This window comes from Alexandromys fortis, unplaced genomic scaffold (genome assembly GCF_014885135.2).
Source record: "Alexandromys fortis isolate MF-2015 unplaced genomic scaffold, M_Fortis_MF-2015_v1.1 scaffold_16, whole genome shotgun sequence".
Classification (NCBI taxonomy): domain Eukaryota; kingdom Metazoa; phylum Chordata; class Mammalia; order Rodentia; family Cricetidae; genus Alexandromys; species Alexandromys fortis.
In genome coordinates, this window is record NW_026067893.1 from 14,398,886 (window position 1) to 14,420,725 (window position 21,840).

General features: G+C 39.1%; 1 protein-coding gene across 11 annotated transcripts in view; it reads right to left on the reverse strand.

The window, feature by feature from the left end:
- Positions 1 to 21,840, reverse strand: part of Btrc (beta-transducin repeat containing E3 ubiquitin protein ligase) — a 174,831-nt gene that overhangs the window by 95,621 nt on the left and 57,370 nt on the right. For 6 of the 11 annotated variants that reach the window (XM_050147394.1, XM_050147355.1, XM_050147366.1 and 3 more), the window contains one exon: positions 12,116 to 12,223. The exons of 4 other annotated variants lie outside the window; for them this stretch is intronic. In XM_050147394.1, the coding sequence (XP_050003351.1) occupies positions 12,116 to 12,223 (108 nt within the window). Of the gene's footprint in view, positions 1 to 9,964; positions 10,057 to 12,115; positions 12,224 to 21,840 lie in introns of those variants that run through there. One more of the 11 variants, XM_050147386.1, reaches the window with a different exon arrangement.

Below are 21,840 nucleotides of genomic sequence, written 5' to 3' on the forward strand. Positions count from 1 at the left end.
TGTGCACATTCCTGGTCTCATTCCCTACATTCCAGTTTTTGTTTTGGTTTTTTAGAGGCTTGGGTCTTACTTTCTGAGTACTCTACTTCTAAAAATAAGGAGCATATCTCTGGATACAATAGAGCAGGGCTTTATTTTACAAAGTCTACTGCCTGTGTCCTATCATGACCTCAGAACAGGAGTTAAGAGCTATTGGGAGAATATAGGTAGCTCTCTGGTGGAGCACACAAGCATGCATGTACCCTGGGTTCCAGTCCTAGAACCTCACTTCAACTGGAGCAGGAGAGATGGATGACTCCATGGTCCAGAGCACTGGCTGCTCTTGCAAAGGATCCAGATTCAGTTCCCAGCACCTACATGGTGGCTCAGAACTATCTGTAACTTCAGTTCTAGACGATCTAACACTATTTCCTGGCCTCTATGGGTGTTGCACACACATACATGCAGACAAAACATGGGGGGGGGGGGCCGGGACAGATAAGCAAAGTCGTTCTTCTTTTGTTCTCTCTCTCTCTTTCCTTTCCTTTTTTTTTTTTTTTTTTTTTTTTTTTTTTTTTTTGAAACAGGGTTTTTCTGAATAGCACTGACTGTCTTGGAACCCAACTCTGTAGATCAGGCTGGCCTCGAACTCACAGAAATCCACCTGCCTCTGTCTCCTGAGTCCTGAAATTAAAGGCATGTGCCACCAACACCTGGTTTAAATGATTCTTCTTAAATATTACTATAAAATATAAATTTTGCACATTAAAACATTATTTTTCTTACTACAATTTCAATCTTTGATGAATTCATCATTCGATTTAATACTGAAATAGTGGGATTAGGGCTGGTGAGATGGCTCAGCAGGGAAGGGTGCTTCCCATGAAGCCTGACTTCTATCCCAGAGGGAAAGAGAGGACTGACTCTGGCAAGCTGTCCTCTGCCCTCTACACAAACGCCCTACACACAAGTAAATGCAATTCAAAAGTTTTAAAGATCTAAATAAATAAATAAAAAATATTGGGTGAACTTTCTATTTGACCAGCAGCATTGTGATATAGTCGGCACACTGTTTGCTCCTGTCTACCAGAGCTTTCTTAACTTCAGCCTCAGACACAGAGGTGATTCTCTAATATGATTCTTCCTTATGATGGGGCTCTTCATAAACCCTGATATCTACGTATTAACTCAACTTTAACCTCATAGCTTGCATTTTTGTTCAAGTGTTAGGTTCATTTGACTCTACTAGTGCCATATCTCTTTAACATTGTCCGTTTTTATGTGGTTAAGGCAACTACTTCCAACCCTATGAATGAAAGTGGACAAACAGGGGAGAAAGGAATGAACTGTGAACACCTCAAACAAGAAAGGTTGCTTAAAAACTCAGTGTCACATTCTGACAGTTCAATATTTCATGACCAATACAAGGAACGCGCAACGACACTGCAACTTTAAATCTTTCCCTCTACGCCAGTCTCTTTCTCTCATTGTAATGCCAAAGGGAACAGCAATCAGAGTGGAGATGTTCAACGTGATAGAGGTCAGGACACCATCGGATCAACGTACCAGAAACACGACCTTGTTTATTTTTTTTCCACAGTATTATTGTTTACAGGGTGCTTTGCTCGTGTACCTTGTGGTTCTTAGCTAAAAGATGAAATTACAGCCCAGGATGAAGCGCTCAGGCACACATCCAATTTGTGTTTCCATCTCAGAAAACAAAAAGCTTCTAAGGCCCTCAGGCTGCCATTCAAACTTGGAGGCTGACATTTCTAACAGCATGAACCACAGAATGGCAGAGAGAATGATCTAATGCATTTCTGACTTGTCAATCAAAGATCTCACCTCTGCTGTCTTGTAAACAGTTGGGGGCCATCTAACTACATTCATAAACCTAGGGAGAGCTTACTGCCAGCTGGGGTGCTGGAACCACCCGCTCTGGCTTCCACCACCAAAACCATGCTTCAGTTTTATAGCCTCACTGCAAACAGTGCACAGGCACAGTTCCAGGACTACTGAAACAGAACCAGAGGAGGGAGCACAAAAGAGATTTTGGTCAAATACTCTTATTTTCAAGCTGTTAGAATCCTGTATCCATCTTATCCTCATTTTACTAATTTCTCTCAAAGGACTACACTATGCTACAGTTGATATGCTTAAAAAATTAACAACCTGCCACTTAAAAAAATCTAGGGGCAATACATTAATATTAAAGCAGAAATGTCCTTTATGTTTTACTACCAGCAAAGAAACTGATAAAAAACAGTGACTAATACAATAGGTAGAAACTACAATAAGAGCCGCAGCGTCGTTTTAATGAAGCTAATGAAGAATGTTCATTCAAATATAAAGCTTTTGATGCTTATAAATAGCTTTATATTTACTAGCTAGAAATGGTGGGTAGGTTTACGTAGAACATGAAAATAAAAGCAGATTACTAACCCCTCATGGTTTCTCTTATTTATGACTATGCAAAGAAGTTAGACCCAATCAGGCTAAGACTAACTTGCTACTTCAGGTTGATGTATGAAAAGGAGCACTTGCTTTCTTCATGCAAATTTTACAGTGCACAGAACTGCAACTTAGCTCATACCAAGAAACTGACACCAGCTTTTTGCTGTACATCTACGAACATGAAGGTGACAGATAACCCAGCATGAAAAGATACACTGCAAAATTCTGCTGCCACATGCCAGTTTCAAATAACTATTTCAAAATATAACAAATCTGGTCTCCAGGGGACTGCATGTGAGAATGTAGAAAAGCTCAGATCTATTCAATACCATATTCAGAGAAAAACAAAGCCCGTGCACGCCAGCTCCTAATAGTAAAGAAGTAGAGTTCTTAGGGTTCTTTGAAGCTATAGTCAAGTGTGCATGCTTTTGGTTTGCTCACATGTTTCCTATTAGTTTTAAATAAAGCATTCTTAAAACACCCTGGCTTAAACTGGGTGGTGGTGGCAGACACCAGCATTCAGAAGGCAGAAGCAGGCAGATCTCTTTGAGTTCAAGGCCAGTCTGGTCTACAGAGCAAATTCCAGGACAGCCAAGGCTACACAGAGGAAAAACCAATCAACCAACCAACCAAACCTGACTTAAATATATGACAAAAAAAAAAAAAGTTTCCTGAATACTGCCTATCTACCGAGATTCTTTCTCTTGACAGGCCACACATCAAGTCTAGAAGCTAACACAAGAAAGGAAAGCAAAACAATAAACCCCACCACATAAAGCAGAACACCAGTGAAGAAAGGTGTAAATGGCCGTGGACATCACAGAAGGACCCTGAATGAACACATATGGAACTATGGCCTCTACCCAGCACAAACAAACATGGATATAAAAAGAAATCTTAGAATATAAAGAAGTAACATGTATCCCTCTTCAGAGAATATAGAAGATTCAAGTGCCCACAGCAAGAATCATCTCTTAGGCAGAGTGCCTCCAAAGGCTACCATCGCCCTCCTCCCATCAGTTTGGGTCCATTCCTGTGGTTTTCTTTAATTTCTGGCAGTACCTGACTTTACTATCTATCCCTTCTGCCATTATATGTTTTGATGGACTTAAAGCAGTTGAAGGAAAATTCACTCTTATTCAATATATCTAAATTAAGAAATACTTTGTGATGATTTTTATTTTTTATATACATTATAAAGAAAAAATGTCTCAAGAAAATCTGATTTGTCTCACAAGATGATGATTTTGGCATTCTAAACATTAGATAAAGTCATACATTACCCCATAATAAAAGAACATTAGCTACACCTGGACATGTTAAAATGCTCAGCAACAAAGAAATGTGTTATTAACAAACTTGAAACAAAATAATTCAACAACCATGCAAGCTGCTGGAAAGATAACCAGTCCAAGAAGTCACTTCTTTAATATAGATTTTTCCCAAGACAACTGTAGCCAACTCAGGTCATTTCTACTTTTTACACTTGACAGTATATGAAGAAGATGAAAATACATATGCTTAACACTAGATTTCAATGTTACAGATAATATTTTAAACATAACCACTATATTTTTTTAATAATTTTGTGTTTTACACACACAAAAGCACACACATGTACACACACACGTGAACACACACAGATCCACACACACACACAGTTAGGGGGTTGTCTGGTGTGTCAGTCTTTCTTCTTACCTCTGACAGAATCTGGAACCACACTGGTGACCAGGAAGCTTCAGCCATCCCCCTGCCTCCACTCTCTCCACACTGCTTGAGTTACAAAAGGCTACACACAGGCATACTTGGCTATTTTATGGATGCTGTGATTTGAACCCAAGTCCCCATGCTTGCACACCAAGCACTCTTGCCCTCTGAGCCATCTCCCCAACCCCTCACATTAAAGACATGATATTCGGAAAAAATGTATTTCCAACATTTCCCATATATGCTTCAAAACTGAACTTAACCAAGACTAAAAGGATCATGTCTAGTCACTATGATGATCTCAACCTTTCTCTAGCCCAGCGCTCAGTATATTCAGCATTCTGATTTTACTCCTTTCTTTTACAAAGGGGTACACGGCAATGAAATAGTCAAATAACTGCCCAAATACACACTGCTCTGAAGATAAAGATGTTGACGTCATTGAAACTGAACTATTAGTTGGCTGGCAGTGCCAATCTTTAATAGCTTAAAATGTGCATTTGTTCATGAGCAAGAGTCCAAATTCAGAATACAGAATCCAACTCAGAGGGGACCATCACAGTGAGTTGTAAGAAAGCCAAATATATAAAATTTGAGGACTTCCCATAAATCAGATCCTGCATGTTTTTCTTTTCTCTGTGCAAGTGTGTGATGATTGGAATGACTGTTTAATTATCATGATTTCTTTCTGAATACAGAACATCTGTATATATGTATGTTAAGGGACTACCAACAATATAATGCTTCTTCTTTTCTTACCCTGTATTTGTTAATGGATAGCTTTCTTCAAATTATCTAAGTCTGTTTATTCATTAATTCAGCAAAAGTATGAAATATTACTTTTGACAATGGAAAAGTAAATGAACAAAGCGTAGTCCAACCTTTAAAGAATTCAGTCTAACAGAAGACACAGACAATCAGAGCAGAACAGTCATCCCGTGCAGCACAGCATTGTTGCTGCATAACCTGGGCACAATGTGTGACTAGCCGGAAAGGGAAAAGAGTAAACATCACAAAGGGCTTTATCCCATCCCAACTTAAGCTCAGTCTCTTAAAGACCAAGGGTTATCTCGATAGGTAAACACACACAGGCAGAACGGCAGGGTCCTCAGGTGGAGTGATTAGATGACACAAGACAGAGATGCATCAGAGTTTGGTCAAATGCTGCTATTTTCAAAATTGGAATCCTGTACTCATTTTGCATTGCAGGGAACTGTAAATTTTGCAACAGCTGAGAATTATATGAAAGGAAAACAGTTGTGGGGTAGAAGCCAGGCTCAAACTTCATTCAACCTATGAACATGTAAGGAACTGTCCACAAAATAAAGAGTGGTCAATATCATCAGGTATACCAGCTGGTAAATAGTATGAGCAAGCACATAATTTATGTGAAATACTGAAGTACTAGCTAACATTAATAAAATGATAATATCTGAGAGAACATCACTATTGGCTTCTTTCTGCTTCTTTGTATTTTCTACAGATAATAATAAATGTTTGATTTATAATTAATACAAACAATAAGAACATTCAAAAACAAAACTATTATTTGTCTATACATGCCTACGCATACATGGATGCATAATTAAGTCATCCCAGACTGATGAAAACAGGTATGTTAATTAGTGATAATTAAAATTTATCTATTTACTATTTTTCATAATTCTATCACATAATATTGTATTATATAAAATATGATGTTATAAATTATTGTTATTATTAAAAACTATTATTGGAAACAGGGTCTCATGCATCCTATGTAGCTAAGGATGACTTTACACTTCTAGTCCTTCTGGAATCACAGACATGTGCCATCGCATCTGGTTTATGAAATGCTGGGGATCAAAAATAAAACCTCATGGATAATAGGAAAGCATTATACAAATTGAGCTACATCTCCAGCCAAATAATGATCTCTTTCAAACAGAAAGCCTGGGGCTGGAGAGATTGCTTAGTGGTTAAGAACAGAACCAGGCTCAGACTGCAGGTAATCCTGCACTAGGGCCCTAGTCCCTTTCCCACATGCCAACCTCTGGCCTTCCTTTCCTTCTGGTCTTATAAGCAGCTCTCTTTCTGCTTATATTAAAAGTTTTGACTCCTGGGATGTAATCAATCAATCAACAGCTAACCTGCTTCAATATACTCTTTGGTTTTCCAGTAAAATCTCTACAGAGGACTGGAGAGATGGCTTAGAAATTAGAAGCACTTAGCACTTACTGTTCTTGAAGAGGACCCAGGTTTGGTTTCCAGCACCCACATGATGGCAGATCCAATGCTCTTTTCTGACCTCCATGGAACCAGGCACATAATATATGCAGGCAACACTCATACACATTTAAAAAAACTCTAAGTAAGTGTTCTCCTAATAAATTCCAAATGTAGTTACATATAGAGAATGTGTTAAGCTTTTAAAAATAACTGTTGACTTTTTAAATTAAAACTACAAAAAGCTCTGGTAGTGAACTGGTTCAGAATTATTTTCTACTTTAATACAAAACTGCTTTAGGATAAATGAAAATTTGAATTTTTCTTGGTTCTTTGATACCCAAGTTAGAGGGATTAAACACACACACACACACACACACACACACACACACACACTTTAGAGACAGGATCTCATGGATTCCAGACTTGCTATATAGCCTGCCTCTGCCTCCCGAGTACTGGGATTAAAGGCGTGTGCCACCAGCAGCAGGCATATATAGACCAGACAGTCTTCCCATGATTTAAACAAAGCATAACAATGAATGCAGAAGCGTATATGAAAATCCACCTGCCTTTAATTACTCCAGAAACTAGATGTATCAAAATGAAACAATGCCAGTATTAATGTTTTGAATACAGTTCATTCAAATGTCCTTTCTAGCTGGGCAGTAGTGGCACATACGCCTTTAAAATCAGCGCACAAGAGAAAGAGGTAAGTAGATCTCTGCTGAATTTCAGGCCAGCCTGTTCTAAAGGGTAAGTTCTAGGGACAGCCAGGTGATGCAGAGAAACCTTATCTTGAAAAAGAAAATAAAAGTCCTATCCATTATTGTGTTGTTGTTGTTGTTGTTATTGTTGTTATGGGGGTTATCTATGTAGGCCAGGCTGGCTTCAAACTTGACCTGTAGCCAGACTGACCTTGAATTTAAGATCCTCCGGCCTCCTCCTCCAGACTGTTGAAATTACAGTTGTATACTTTCACATCCTGGAGGTTTATTACAGTTAGTTAAAGAAATTAATAGTATTTTTCTACTCTCATTTCGAACAATAAATATCATAGAAATATTAAAATTAGTTTTCGGTCTCTCAAAATTTTTTTGCCTTTTTTTCTATTTATTTTTTTTCTCATATATTGTAGCCTAATCATCTCCTAGTTCCTCTCCTACCTCCCCTCTCCCCCACATCCACTCCTTCTCCTTCCCCTCAGTAAAACTGTGTGTGTGGTGGCACAGCCTATAATCTCAGCACTCTGGAGGAAGAGGTATGAGGATTGGTATAGGTAAGGGCTACATAAGACCTTACCTCAAAACAAAAAACCAAGCAACAAAAATGATAAGTTACTGAAACAATCTTTCTATAACCACAGTGTCACACATCCAGCCAGGTCAAATTTGTGCTCAAATCCTTCCAGCACCTTTGTCCATGATGCCGAGTCCTAAGTGATTAGGTGATCAATAGCTTCCTTAGGCCTTTCTCAGTAAGTTTCTCCTGTTTCCTCTGTAGTCTCTGAAATAGTTGTGTCTTGTGTGTGTGTGTGTGTGTGTGTGTGTGTGTGTGTGTGTGTGTGTGGNCACCGAGCCATACCTGTCCTCAGTCTAACTCTCTGTTTAAATGATTTCCACTTGTTTAGATTCTCAACACAGGTTACCTGATCCTTCTTACCCCAACTCTGAAGTTAGACCATGATTACCTTGTTTTATTTATGGTGCTACAGATAGAATGTAGGGCCCTTTGCACACCAAGCAGATGCCCTTACCACTTAGCTCTAACTCTAGGCAGGTCCCTCTCGTTAACAATCTACAATTTTTCTACACATTCTTTATAGAATCAATCAGTTTGGGGAGATTATGCTTTTGAGATGATGTGGCTTCATAGCTCTCTTGCTCATTTCACAATGGCATATAAATATAAAAATAACATATAAAATATGACACATATGTAAACATAAATACATATAAAACTATGAAATTTGGGCTTCTATATATACAAAGATAAATTGGTCTCATCACATTCACAGAACAGGTTATGACACCTATGTAGTGAAGAATTAACCTTATTCAAAAAGAAATTTGGCCTTTGCCCTTGGTTACCAAGAGATGGTCTCTAGGTTTCTTGACCTCTTGCTGACAGAAGGGTCTCTGTTTGCTTGGGAACTTTAGATACTAGAAATACAATCTACATTGAGTGCTTGAAGTCACACTGTATCAGTTTCAATGCCAAGAGGAGATAGGCTTAGTGTGGCCTACAGGGATGGGATGGAGACTAAAAGCCAGCCATGCAGGTAGTAAGTGAATAAGTCACAATAAATATGACTTTGAAGATTGGTATAGATCACCATACACTGTGGCTGGGAGACTATAATACCATCCATGGTTCCACAAATAAAGAGTGATCAAAACTTCTACATTGCAATTCCTCCAAGATCCTTTCCTATATGTCTCTTCCGGGTTTTGTTTGTTTATTTGTTTTTTAATTAAGTATTATTTAAAAATTATTTATTTAGGGCTAGAAAGATGGTTCAATGGTTAAGAGCACTGGGTTTCATTCCCAGTACCCACATGATGACCCACTACTATCTGTAACTCCTGTCCAAGGGGAACCAACAATTTCTTCTGGCCTCTGCAAGCACTGTATGCATGTGGTACACAGACATACACCCATATACATAAAATAAAATATTTGTGAGTCTGTATTTGTGCATGTGTGTACACAACCGAGGACTGGGGGAGTAAGTTCTCTTCTGCTACCTTGAAAGATCCAAGAATTGAATTCAAGTTCCTAATCCTTACCCACTGAGCCATCTCTCTGGCCCTTGGATGTCTCCTTTGGATAAGTTTAACCTGTATCCTTTTCCTGTTAATAAACTGTATCACTGTTTTCAGAAAATTCTTTGAATACTTTCAAATAAATTATCAAACCCGAGAGTGACTGTGGAGCCCCTAAATGCATCTAAAGCGAGGCCAATCTTGAAGAGCCTATTCCCTGAGACTTTGCAGGCTAGTCAAACTCATTGAAACCATCTAAAAACCAAAAGGATCAAGCAGGGCTTGGTGATACACACCTATAACTCCAGGGCTCAGAAGGCTGAGGCAGGATGCACTAAAGTTCCATGTCAACCTGGGCTATAAAACGATATTCTGTCTAAAACAAAACAATAACAAAACAAAACCAGAAAACTCAAAATCAGCAATAGTTTGGACTCAGTTCTTCTTAGGTCAGTACTTTCCTCAGCAGGACACATCGTTTAAAAAAATGAACAAAAACAAACTTAATAAGACAATTCATTCTGAGATGAACTAACACTCTCAGATTATTATATATACTCTCTAACAAAGCAACAATGTATATGATGATGATGATGAGAAGCAACAACTATTACCATGTGTTCGTTCATGTCCACAGTCACCACTTAACAGATTTTAAAAAAGAGCATCAGAGTAAAACAATTTATTCAAGATCATACTACTAGTGAGTGACTCTGGTTTGAATGAAAATGACCTCCACAGGCCCACAGGGAGTGTGGCACTATTAGGAGGTGTGGCTTTGTTAGAGGAAGTGTGCCACTGGGGGTGGGCTTTGAGGTTCCAAATATTCAAGCCAGGCTCAGTTTCACTCTCACCCTGTTATCTGCTGACCCGGATGTAGAACTCTCAGGAAACTCTCCAGTACCACATTGCCTGTGTGCCACCATGCTTCCTGCCATGACAAAAACAGACTAAACAACAGTAAGTCAGCCTCAGCTAAATATTTTTCTTTATAAGAATTGTTGTGGTCAGAGCTGGAGAGGTAGATCAGAGGATAAGAGCATTGACTGCTCTTCCAAAGGTCCTGAGTTCAATTGCCAGCAACCACATGGTGGCTCACAACCATCTGTAATGAGATCTGATGCCTTCTTTTGGCGTGCAGGCAAACATACAGACAGAATATTATTCATAATAAATAAATAAACCTTAAAAATTACTGTGATGATATACCTCTTTACAGTAATACAAATCCTAACTAAAACAGTGACAATGTATTTAAAAGGATTTACCTATATTTAGAGTCAACATGCTTTACAGTTTTAGAGTATAAGTAAAGGAAGATTGACATTAAACTGTACAAAGGAAAATTAAAGTCTCCAGCAGGATCATTGATAAAATAGTATCACTGAAGACTAACTGTCAGCACTTACTTCCTTTCCTTAAGACTCAACCATGGGTACTTTCATATTTAATTACAGCTTGTCTATGAATTTCCTCTGAACAGATAATCAACTGCATAGGTTAAAAACAACTAGGTAAGGACTGGAGATGGCTCAGAGGTTAAGAGGACTGGCTACTTATTCAGGGTTCTGAGTTCAATTTCAGTGCTCACAACCAACTATCATGAAATCTGGTGCCCTCTTCTGCTATGCAGGCAGAACACTGTGTACATATTAAACAAATCTTTAAAAAACAAAACAAAAATTGGGTCCTCTGTGAGAGTAGTAAGTGCTTTTAATTTGAGTCATCTCTCCAGTCCCTAAAAACTTATTTAAAACAGGTTTTCTGATGTGAGGTGGTAACCACTTATAATCCCAGCACTTGGGAGGTGGGGGCAAAGTCAGAAATTCTTGGCTACTAGTAAGTTTGTGGCTAGCCCAGTCTACCTGAGACCCTGTATCAAACAAAAACAACTAGGTAAATAGCTGGGCATGTGGCCCGCTCCTATAATTTCAGCTTTGGGGTAAGCCTGTTTGTTCTACAGAGCTTAGTCCTGTCACACACACACAACACACTTTCTCACACACACAAATTAAAAAAAAAAACAATTTAAGGAGCTGAATAGCTTAATGCTCTTTCCAGATGACCTGAGTTTGGGTCTCAGAACCCATGTCTGGTGGTTTACAATTGCCTGTCAGACACAACAGCTTCAGGGAATCTGACCCTCCCTTCTGGCCTCCTTAGGCACCTGCATACACATAAATAAAACTAAAATATACCTAAAAGGAAAAAAGGACTATTTTTAATATTATTATAAAATGTTAAACACAAATTCCGAATACCTGAAGTGAATAGACAACACTTCCACTAAGAAAACAAGCGTGCATGATACCCTAATCCATAAGCTCTGAGCACCAAGTTCTTTCATTTTCCTCTCCAACGTTCCATCCTCTTTTTCTATAGCTTCTCTTACATCATGGAACTGACCTCTTGGCCTCTAAGAAAGACTGAGAGGAGCTAGAGCCCATCAATCATGTAAGACAACTGGACTGTCTCAAAATGAACAAAGTATCTACAGCTTTCCCACTCTGAAACTAGAAACCATCTTTAAGATACAAGTAACAAATAGTTCTGATAAATTATACACGCATGGATAGTAACATAGTAACTCAAGCATTCTCAACATAGCAGTTATCATATGAAAAACATAAAATGTGTGTACATTTAATTTCAATCATCTAATCACATGATTTGATCTTATGAAGGTCCAGAGTAAACAGTACAATATGAATTGCTATTTAGATTATTTTAAAAATTAGTATCATACTTCTTTAAGATCTGAAACCCACCATCAAGCTGTGCTATGTCCATTTTGACAAGCCAATTATGATAAAGATGTTTTAAAAATAGATTAAGTTTGGGTCTACATTAAAAGTAAGTCATTAAAGAAATACTGAGTGATGTGAAGTACAGGCTATATAATGGAGAAGAGGTGGATGTAAGTAAAGCACTGGAAAGAAAGAAAGACATACTAATGAATTAGATACATACGCCCCACCAACAACCCACAGAGACAGAGAAAGTACCTGGAAAGCTGTGAGTGCGCCAGTCCCTGGGTTATACAGGCATCGCAGCGAAGGCATGCTGTCCGCTAGGCTGGAGCAGCCCAGCCACAGAGACCTGGGCATAGAGCACTGCAGAGAGAGGACAACTATGAGATGGGACAGTATGAGACAGGATGGCAGATTACAGGAATTTTCAAGGGTTGGTTGAATGCAATATTCAAGTTGTAGCTGGCTTTTATGATAGAAACACTGGGAGAGGGTAAGGTGCAGTCTCACTATTAGCCTTAGCTTGCCTAGAGCTCGCTGTGTAGACCAGGCTGCACTCTGCTTGCCTCTGCCTCCCAAGTGTCACTACGCCCAGCTATGAAAGAAACATATTCAAGAAACATAATATATAGTGATTCTAACCCCAGAGAAACTCAAAAGGAGCCCTAGTAGCCAAAAGGCAAGAAAGAGAAAACAAGTTAGAGTTCCAAAAACAAAAGCTGTCCCCATTTTCTACGATTATACCCTAACTAGGAAAATTACTTCTTAAACAGAAATGACTGATCCATTTCCTTTTTGGACCTTACCCACCTTCTATAAATTCATCATAATACAGACTAAGCAGAAAAAAGAGAACTTTGTGGTAGCATTACTATATGAAGAATGGTAAAATAGAAAACAAAATACCACATGAAAACCATAAAAACTTTTTTTTTTTGGTTTTTTGAGACAGGGGAGAACTTTTTTTAAAAAAGAAAAGAAAAAGCATTGTATCCCTACGGCCCCAACAGCAGCTAACTCTGCACAGTTTGCATATGCTTTATGTAGCTGGGTAAGTCTGTTATTCATGAACCAAAATGCACAGTTAACCATAGCAGCTGCCTCTTCATCTTTCCAGATGGATTAAAGGGGCCAGGACAAGAAGCAATTCAAACAGAAACAAAATAACGGGAAGAAGAGAAGGGACTCTGAAAGCTGAGGTACTAAAACCTTCAGCAAAGAAATTATGTGAGCGAATAGTGTATTCAGTAGGCAAAAAACTACCAGCTCTAATGACACTAAACATTGTGCTTTGAGGCTAGGAGAGAGTCGTTTGCAGGTGTGTATGTGTGTGTGGGGGGGCAATCAGGGGTCAACCTCAGGTGTTGTTCCTCAGGAGTCATCCACCTTTTTCCCCGAGATGAAGTCTCATCTGGGACTTGCTGACTAGACTAGGCTGGCTGACCAGCAAGAGCAAGGGATCCTCCTGTCTTTGCCTTATAAGAGCACATGCTCAGGTTGTTTGTTTTTAAACAGGGATGCGAGAGCTGGAACTCAGGTCCTCACGTTTGCCTGGTGAGCACTTTCTTTACTGACTGAACCATCTCCCTGATCTCTGTTTAGTTTCATAAGATACTATGTATGACAGAATGGAGCCTACATCCGTCATGTTTCTCTAAAAGTACCCCGGGTGAAGTTTTGTCCATTAGCTTGAGCACTATGATAGTACCCAACCACACTCAATGAAGATAGATTTTAAAATAGAGAAGTCATTTATTCACAGCATGTGAGACAATGTTCTGGTTATGGGGGTGGGGGGCGGGTCAAGACAGGGTTTCTCTGTAGCTTTGGGGCCTGTCCTGGAGCTCGCTCTTGTAGACCAGGCTAGCCTCGAACTCACAGAGATCTGCCTGCCTCTCCCTCCTGAGTGCTGGGATTAAAGGCATGCAGCACCACGGCCTGGCTGGTTCTTTTATTTCTTTAAATAATTAGCAGAAATTAGCAACAGGATGCAAGATACAGTGTTCCCTACTCAAACTGCCTATATAATAACAGTTGCTAAGCTCCAAATATGATCCAATCTAGACTCCTGCTTACAGGTTATTTTCCTCATTTTACAGTTCGGTACTTGTCTGTTCATGCTCATGAATTTAGAAAATAGCACAGAAAGTAGAGACTAGAATTCATACCTACTGCTTCCTAGAACTCTCCTCCTGCCTTCATCATCCCTATTTCACAAAGTGGGGATGGAGAACTTCAACCCAGACCTTGAAAGACCGAGGTAGGATGATTGCCTATAGTTTATGATCAGTTTAAGTTTACAGAGTGAATACCATGATAGCCAAAGCTCTTAGCAAACTGGCATCAAAAAAAAAAAAACTTTTCCTTCATGGAACTTATAGTCTAACAACATTCCATCAGCATTAAATCCCTATACATTAAAATTTTCTAATATAAGATGGGCAGTGGTGGTGCATGCCTTTAATCCCAGCACTCAGGAGGCAGAGGTAGGCTGATCTGTGTGAATTCAAGGCCAGCCTGGTGTATAGAGCGAGTTCTAGGACTAGTTCCATAGATACTGAGAAACCCTGTCTTGAATATCCAAAAAAAAAAAAAAAAAAAAAAAAAAAAAAAAAAAAAGATTCCTAATATAAAGAAACTTGCTGTTAAGACTTCCTAACTATTAGTTTTTCTTTAGAGCTATGGTGCATTTATTAAGTATTTGGTTAAAGCTGATGAGTAAAAAAGGAGTGTCATTCTGAAGGAGATTTCAATTTGAGATATATGAGAGGCAGAAAAGATGAAAGTACATACAAAAAGAATGCGATGGAGGGAAACAGAGTAAGCCTGAAAGACAGCTATCAGAGGAGGCAGAACTCACACATGCTAAGCATACTGAAGCCCTCTGCACAATGCACAGTCAGCACCACTGGGTCTAGAACTCAACCAAAACCCCTTCATCCACAGACCTGGGACTCTTCCTTCTCATTATAATGCACATATTTATTTGTACTTGTGAGAGTTTCACGGTTAAGTTTTGAAAGCATTTCTCCCAGGAATTATTTGTCTCCTGTTCTCCATGTGAATCTGTGCTAGTTTTTATTACCACCTGATGAACTGTTATCTGAGCTTCTTTCAATGTTGTTCATTCTAACAGTCCTCCTCATTCATATATCCCAATCCTCCATCAAAACACCTCTAACCACTAAAAATCTGAAAGGGGCTTACCCTATCTGCTTAAACTAAAATTTCAAAATAAAATTATGATCAATAATGAGCCACATACACCCAGGGAAGCCACTATATATACCAGTGTGATTTCTAAAATAGTATTAACTTCCAAATACCACACAGAGGATGCATTCTTGATTATTACAAGACAATTGGTATGGGTATGAAAACTGCACTTGAATATAGTCGGATTTGCACATTACCATAAGATTTTACATATTATGGCTCAATTTAAAAACCAATTTTCAAATTGGTTTGTATTGTAATAATTAATCTTATTCATACTGGTAAATGCTGCTTAAATCTTTGAGAAAAACAGATCATTACAAAATAAATGGAATAGGCTCTAACTTTGCCAGTTTCCCTTCTTTCTTCAGATTTAAGAACATTTTTTAAATGAAGGGAGAGAAAAGGCAAAGGAAACTTGGACAATGAAAGTAGAAAACACTGTCATCTTGGCTGCTATGATCATATGCATTCTGTGCCTTTCAGGCCAATTTATGGATCAATTTTAAACAAAGATATACATATTCTGTCCATTTAATACATATTTCCTTTGATGAACAGTCAGACCTGTGATCCCAACTACTAGAGACTAATGCTGGAAGATCACACATTCAAGACCTGCCTCATCTATGGAGTAAGTTTAAGGCCAGTCTGGGCAACTTGGCAATACCGTATTTAAAAAAAGGGGAGGGGGGGCTGGAGATACAGCTCAGTGGTAGAGTGCTTCCCTAGTGTGTGTAGGTTCTATCCCCAGGACTGAAAAAAAATGTTTGAAAATCCAGGTATGATGGCACATGCCAGTAATCCCAATTCATGGAAAGCTAAAGCAAGAATATTGAGGTTAAAATCATACTGGGCTCTACAGCAAGGCCATGTCAGGCTAATAAATATTTAAGAAGCACATAGCTTTCTAACTAAGGTTTAGGCTGGCCTTGCCTTTTCTCTTTGCAAATTATATTTAAATTTCTAAACCCCCATCCTCTCAACTCCTTTGCTGGGGGAGCAAACCCAGGGCCATGCTAACACCTTGCCACTGAGTCATACCCCAAATCCTTAATTTTTTAAATAAACCAAAAAGAAGTAGGGGGTGTCAATTCAGCAACTACAGCTATATTCCCACATTTAAATATTTAACTTTTACTAATCATTCATCTCAAGAGCTAGAAAGTCAGGTAATAGACAACATCTTATCCTGTGTAAACACAGTTCTGCACAGCACACACTCGTTTCTTCAGCTCATTTTCTCTCTAATCTCACCCCAGATGACTCTCCTTGGCAAAACTGCAGAAAGCCAGACTGAGGAGATGGCTCAGCAAGTAAAAGTGCTTGATGAGCAAGCCTTAAAACTCTTAAGATCTGAGTTCCATCCCCAGAGACCATGGCACATGCACACATGCACACACACACACAAAACACAGTAAGTAAAAATAAAATTCAAAGTAAAAACATTTTTAAAAACTTTAGAAAGTTAAAGATTACAATACTTTGTTTAAACTGCTTAATTTCTCCAACTATGTAAGTTCATCAGCTTTTAAAACACATATATAGAGGTTGGAGAGATGCTTTAGTGGTTAAGAACACTTACTACTTTTGCAGAGGACCAAGGCTGGGTTCCCAGCACCATGGATAGTGGCTCTAACCTGCCCTTACCTCTAGGTCCAGGGGACACAATAACCTCTTCTGGCCTCTGTTGACACCAGGCATACAAGTAGGCAAAATGCCCATACACATAAAAATATATTATGTGCATATATGCACACACACACGAGCTGGAGATGTGGCTCAGCATTTAGGAGTACTTGCTGCTCTTTCAGGAGACTGGAGTTTATTTCCCAGCACACACATTAGGCAGCTCAAAACCATCACCTCCAGAAGATCCAACTACCTCTTTTGGCCTTCACCCTAGTCATGTACCTCTACCCACACTCAAATGCACAAACCCACACACCTCCCACATATACATAATTTAAAATCTTTTTAAAAAATAAAAAAGCCTATGCAAAATAGAATGGGTGCTAAACGAGTTTCTAGTAAATCCAAGATTAAGAAGGAAGAATGAAATGTTGCAACAAAAGGTGTATGGTGCTTCAAGAGCACAACATCACATGCCTGTCATGTTCAAAGGTTCAAATCCTCCCTGAGAACCCTGAGAGCCTGCACTCCTCCCCCACACTTGACTGTGTAAAGTAACGCCACAGATACTTTTCACTGATGGAGGGCTCTCCAGGCAATGGGCTGGCCTCAGCATTTACTATATGAAAGCTGAATGACAAAATCTCCTAAACTCAGGTCCCTGTTGGTCAAATTCTAGGAGTAATAGAAGCTATAATAATCAACAAAAAAAGAGAGTTTTTTTGCACTGAGAGTTTATGTATCCTTAAGCCATGGCAAAGAATTCTCTTTCCACTACTTTATCAACTAAAAAAAAATTCAGGCCAAGAAAAAAGTAGTATTTCATATGCCTTATAAGGCATTCAGACTCTTAACTTACCAAGTCAATGATCACCTTTTAAAACTTATGTTTATGTATTTACTTACTTATTATGAGAGAGAAAGAGGTGGTGCACATGCCATGGTGCACATGTGGAGGGAACAGGACAACTTAGGGAGAAGCAAATCTCTCCTACTAGGTGGTCTTGGATCAGGTTGTCAGGCTTCATAGAAGGGGTCTATGCCTGCTGAACCATCTTGCTGACCAATCCATCAATGATCACCTTTTAAGAAGTCCTATTTATTAATTCATTCCAAAAATGAAACTATCTCCTTTACAATGAAAGATGATCAAATCAATTTAGCTTATTACACAAAGTTGTAGAAAAACTAAATAAGGGTTATAAAATTTGCAAAATGTGGCGGTCGGTGGTGGTGCACTTGGAGGCAGAGGCAGGCAGATCTCAATGAGTTCAAGGCTAGCCTGGTCTATAAGAGCTAGTTCAAGGGCAGGCTCCAAAGCTACAGAGAAACCCTGTCTCGAAAAAAAAAGAAAAAAGAAAAAATGAAACAAAATTAATTTGCAAAATCCACTATTATTAATAATAGGCTCCCAAATGTGCCAATTCAATTTCGAAATGTTCTGGGAAGACAGAATGAACTAAAGTCCACAACAACAGTAAATTCATCCACCAATCAAATATTTATTCCTTATGACCAGAGTGGACACAGCTGTATATAAAGAGAGATCTAAAGTTTATCAGATGGAAAAAATTTTGCTTCCTTTAATTATTTCATTTAAAGAGTTGTTAGTATTGTTATTTCTACAGAAAAAGGAGCTCAGAGACATTACAGTGATTAAATGGCAATGGCAGAAATGAGGTCGAGGTTCATCAAAAACCTACTCTCATGTAATTTATACTCCTCTGTGTTCATACATATGCACGCATGCACACATGCACACATCTGCAGTGTGAGCACAGTGCTGGGAACTGAAACCAGAGCCTTGAGTATGAAAAGCAAACATTCTAAGCTATACCCTAATATATACTTTATTTTAGGAGATAAATTAACAGTCACTACAAGAAGGCATAAAAATAACACTGTGTTAGGCAATAGATGCTATTAATGTTTTGCTTTTTTCAATATTTAGAAAAGTTCAGACATATGGGCTGGAGAGATGACTCAGCAGTTAAGAGCACCGACTGCTCTTCCTGAGGACCCGGGTTCAATGCCCAGCATCCACATGGCAGCTCACAACTGTCTGTAACTCCAGTTTTAGGAGATCTGACATCTTCACACAGACATACATACAGGCAAAATATGAATGCACAATATTAAAGAAATAAAAAATCATTAAATTATTTTTAAAAAGTTCAAACACAGGCCTTAGTTCTACTGCAGCAATATCACTGTAAGTTAATCACGTATTTGCCTCCTCTCCTTGATTGCTTAGATTGTTCCTCGGTGATATGATTCACGTCTTTAAAATTCCCAATATGCTTTCTGCCTCTTACTTACAGTTCAAGATGTAAGCTTTCAGTTCTGCCCTAGATGCCTGACCCTGCTGCCTATGTGTCATCATCATGGACCTAAATAAACTCTTTGTCTTATAATTTTTTTTTACTCTTGCCATGGCAAATGTTCAAAAAAAAAATGTGTCCTTAATCATTAGATAACAGTGCAAAGCACATAGCAGAGAGAAGAAACCACTGCTCTAGCAAGTGGTTAAGAGGTTCTAAACTACAATATTCTGTCTAATAAACTGGACATAAAAATAGCCTTTTAATGCTGTCTGAGGTAAGTTAGTCTGAGATAAGGACTTGATTCAAAAAGAAAGCAGGGGAGGCATTTTGAAAGTCACATATGGAATTGCATAATTTATTAAGACATAGGGAGCCAAAGATAGTTTAGGGGTCCAGTACTTACAGACCCTAGAGAAGTAAGGCCTACTTATAAGACTGTTGTAACCACCAAACTAATGGCCATGAAAAGGTGGGGAAGAGAAGACTCAATGGCAAATTATAAAAAAAGGAACGGGGACAAATCAGAAATAACTCCAATATTTAAAACCTGAATGACAGGCTAGAGAGATGGCTCAGAGATTAAGAACCATGGTGGTTATTCTTGGCTGTCAACTTGACTACACCTGGAATTAACTAAAACCCAGCTGGCTAGGCACACCTGTGAGGGACTTTTTTTCTTAATTAAATTGTTTGAAGTGAGAAGACCCATTTCTAACCTGGATCTTTGAGGTGGGAATCTGGAACACACCTTCTGCTGGCAGCCTATGTAAAGGCCATGGAAGGAGGAAGATTGCTATTGCTTTCTTTGTCTGCTTGCTCTGGCTCTCGATTGCCCTAGCAAATTCATTTCACTTACTGGCATTAAAGGCTACTTCTTTAGGACTCCAGTACACACCTGAAGACCAGCTGAGTCATTCAGTCCCATGGACTTAACTACTGGATTCTTGGACCTTCCATTGGTAGAGAGCCATTGTTAGACTAGCTGAACCACAACTAAGTCATTCTAGTAAGTCCCCCCCCCCACACACACACACTATAAGTTCTGCTCTTCTAGAGAACCCTGACTAATACAAGAACATTTGCTGTTCTTCCTGAGGACCTGGGTTCAGTCTCCAGCACCCACAAGGAGGCTCATAACCACCTATATCTCCAGTTCCAAGGGATCCTCTGGTGTCCATGGGCACATACATGCACAGAAACATACTGACACACATACATAAATAATACAAATAAGATATGTTTAAAAAACAACAACAACAACAACAACCAAACCCTAAGTGACTAGAATGGCAGAGGTGACTGATTCTAGGTGAGAGAGCAGTCTGGAATCATGAAAAGGATGTGAAAGTAGATCTCAAGTATGTGAGTAGAAAGATACTGCATGAAGGCTTGAGTAAAAGCCTTTAACAGGAGCCAGGAAAAGAGTGAAGAGCTAAGCATTTGTTGTTCAAATTTCAAGACCTGAGTTCACACAACCCACAAAAAGATGGAAATGATAGCACATGGTCTGCGATTCCAGTGTCTATATAGCAAGACAGAAGGCAGAGACAGGAGAATCCCCCAAAGGATTCTGGCCTGGCATACCCAACGCAAATTAAGTGAAAGTCTGACTCAAACAGGTGGCAATAACCTGTCCTCTGACTTCCATACCTCTGACCTGGAATGAGGCTATCTTGGCTCATAAAAACCCAACAAGCACACACATGCACACAATGCATACACACACACACACACACACACACACACCCTCTGAAATGACTACATACATACATATAGACATGTACGTATGTGTGTATGTATGTATATCATCCTTTAAAAACAAACAAACATATCTTATTTGTATTATTTATGTAAGTGTGTGATTTACCTCTATAGAAGTGCAGACACATTTGGTTAAAAGTGCTTTTAAAAATAATATGTACTGCTGAGCTGTGGTGGCAAATGCCTTTAATCCCAGCACTCAGGAGGCAGAGGCAGGAAGATCTCTGAGTTCAAGGCTAGCCTGGTCTACAGACTTGAATTCCAGGATAGTCAGGATTACACAATGAAATCCTGTCTCAAAAAACCCCCAATAATAGTAATAACAATATACTAATTCATTTTCATTCTTACTTCCCCCAGGATAATGTCAGTGATTTTAAACATAAGCTCTTTCAATAAAGTTTTATACACACACCCCCCAATTACACTAAAGGTATGGTGGTGTAACATACCTTTAATCTCAGCACTCAGAAGCAGAGGGAGAGGCAGCAGGCAGATCTCTGAGTTTGAAGCCAGCCTGTTCTACAGAGTGAGTTCCAGGACAGCCAGGGCTACATAGAGAAACCCTGTCTCAAACAAACACACAAACTGACTGAAGCTTTTTAAAAAATATAAGTGCTAATTCCCCATCGTCTCCTCCCTATTCAAACAGTTCCACTAAACAGCGAGGTAGGCATGGGCTAATCAGGCATTATGCTGAGTGACGGCAGTGGACTCCAAACAGCATGAGAATGCTATCTCTGAGAGGGGATGGGTCTGACTAGAAAGCAGTGAAGAGCATGATGACCTGAGTGTTCACACCCACACCGGGCAGGGCAAGGGGCAGGAGCAGCAAAGGTCCCTCAGGAGGGCACAGGTACTGCTGGAGGTAGAGAGACCGTGGTCTAGAACTCAGTTTCAGACCCAGGTTTTAAAGGTAGAAAGCAGATTGTATAAGTTGACAAATGACCCCAAAACAGTAAAGAATGCTTCCATGTGATGTATGGGGTAGAAAAGTGAGAAAATAATATGTGAGCAACACAAGATGGGTTATAAAGGCGAACTGAC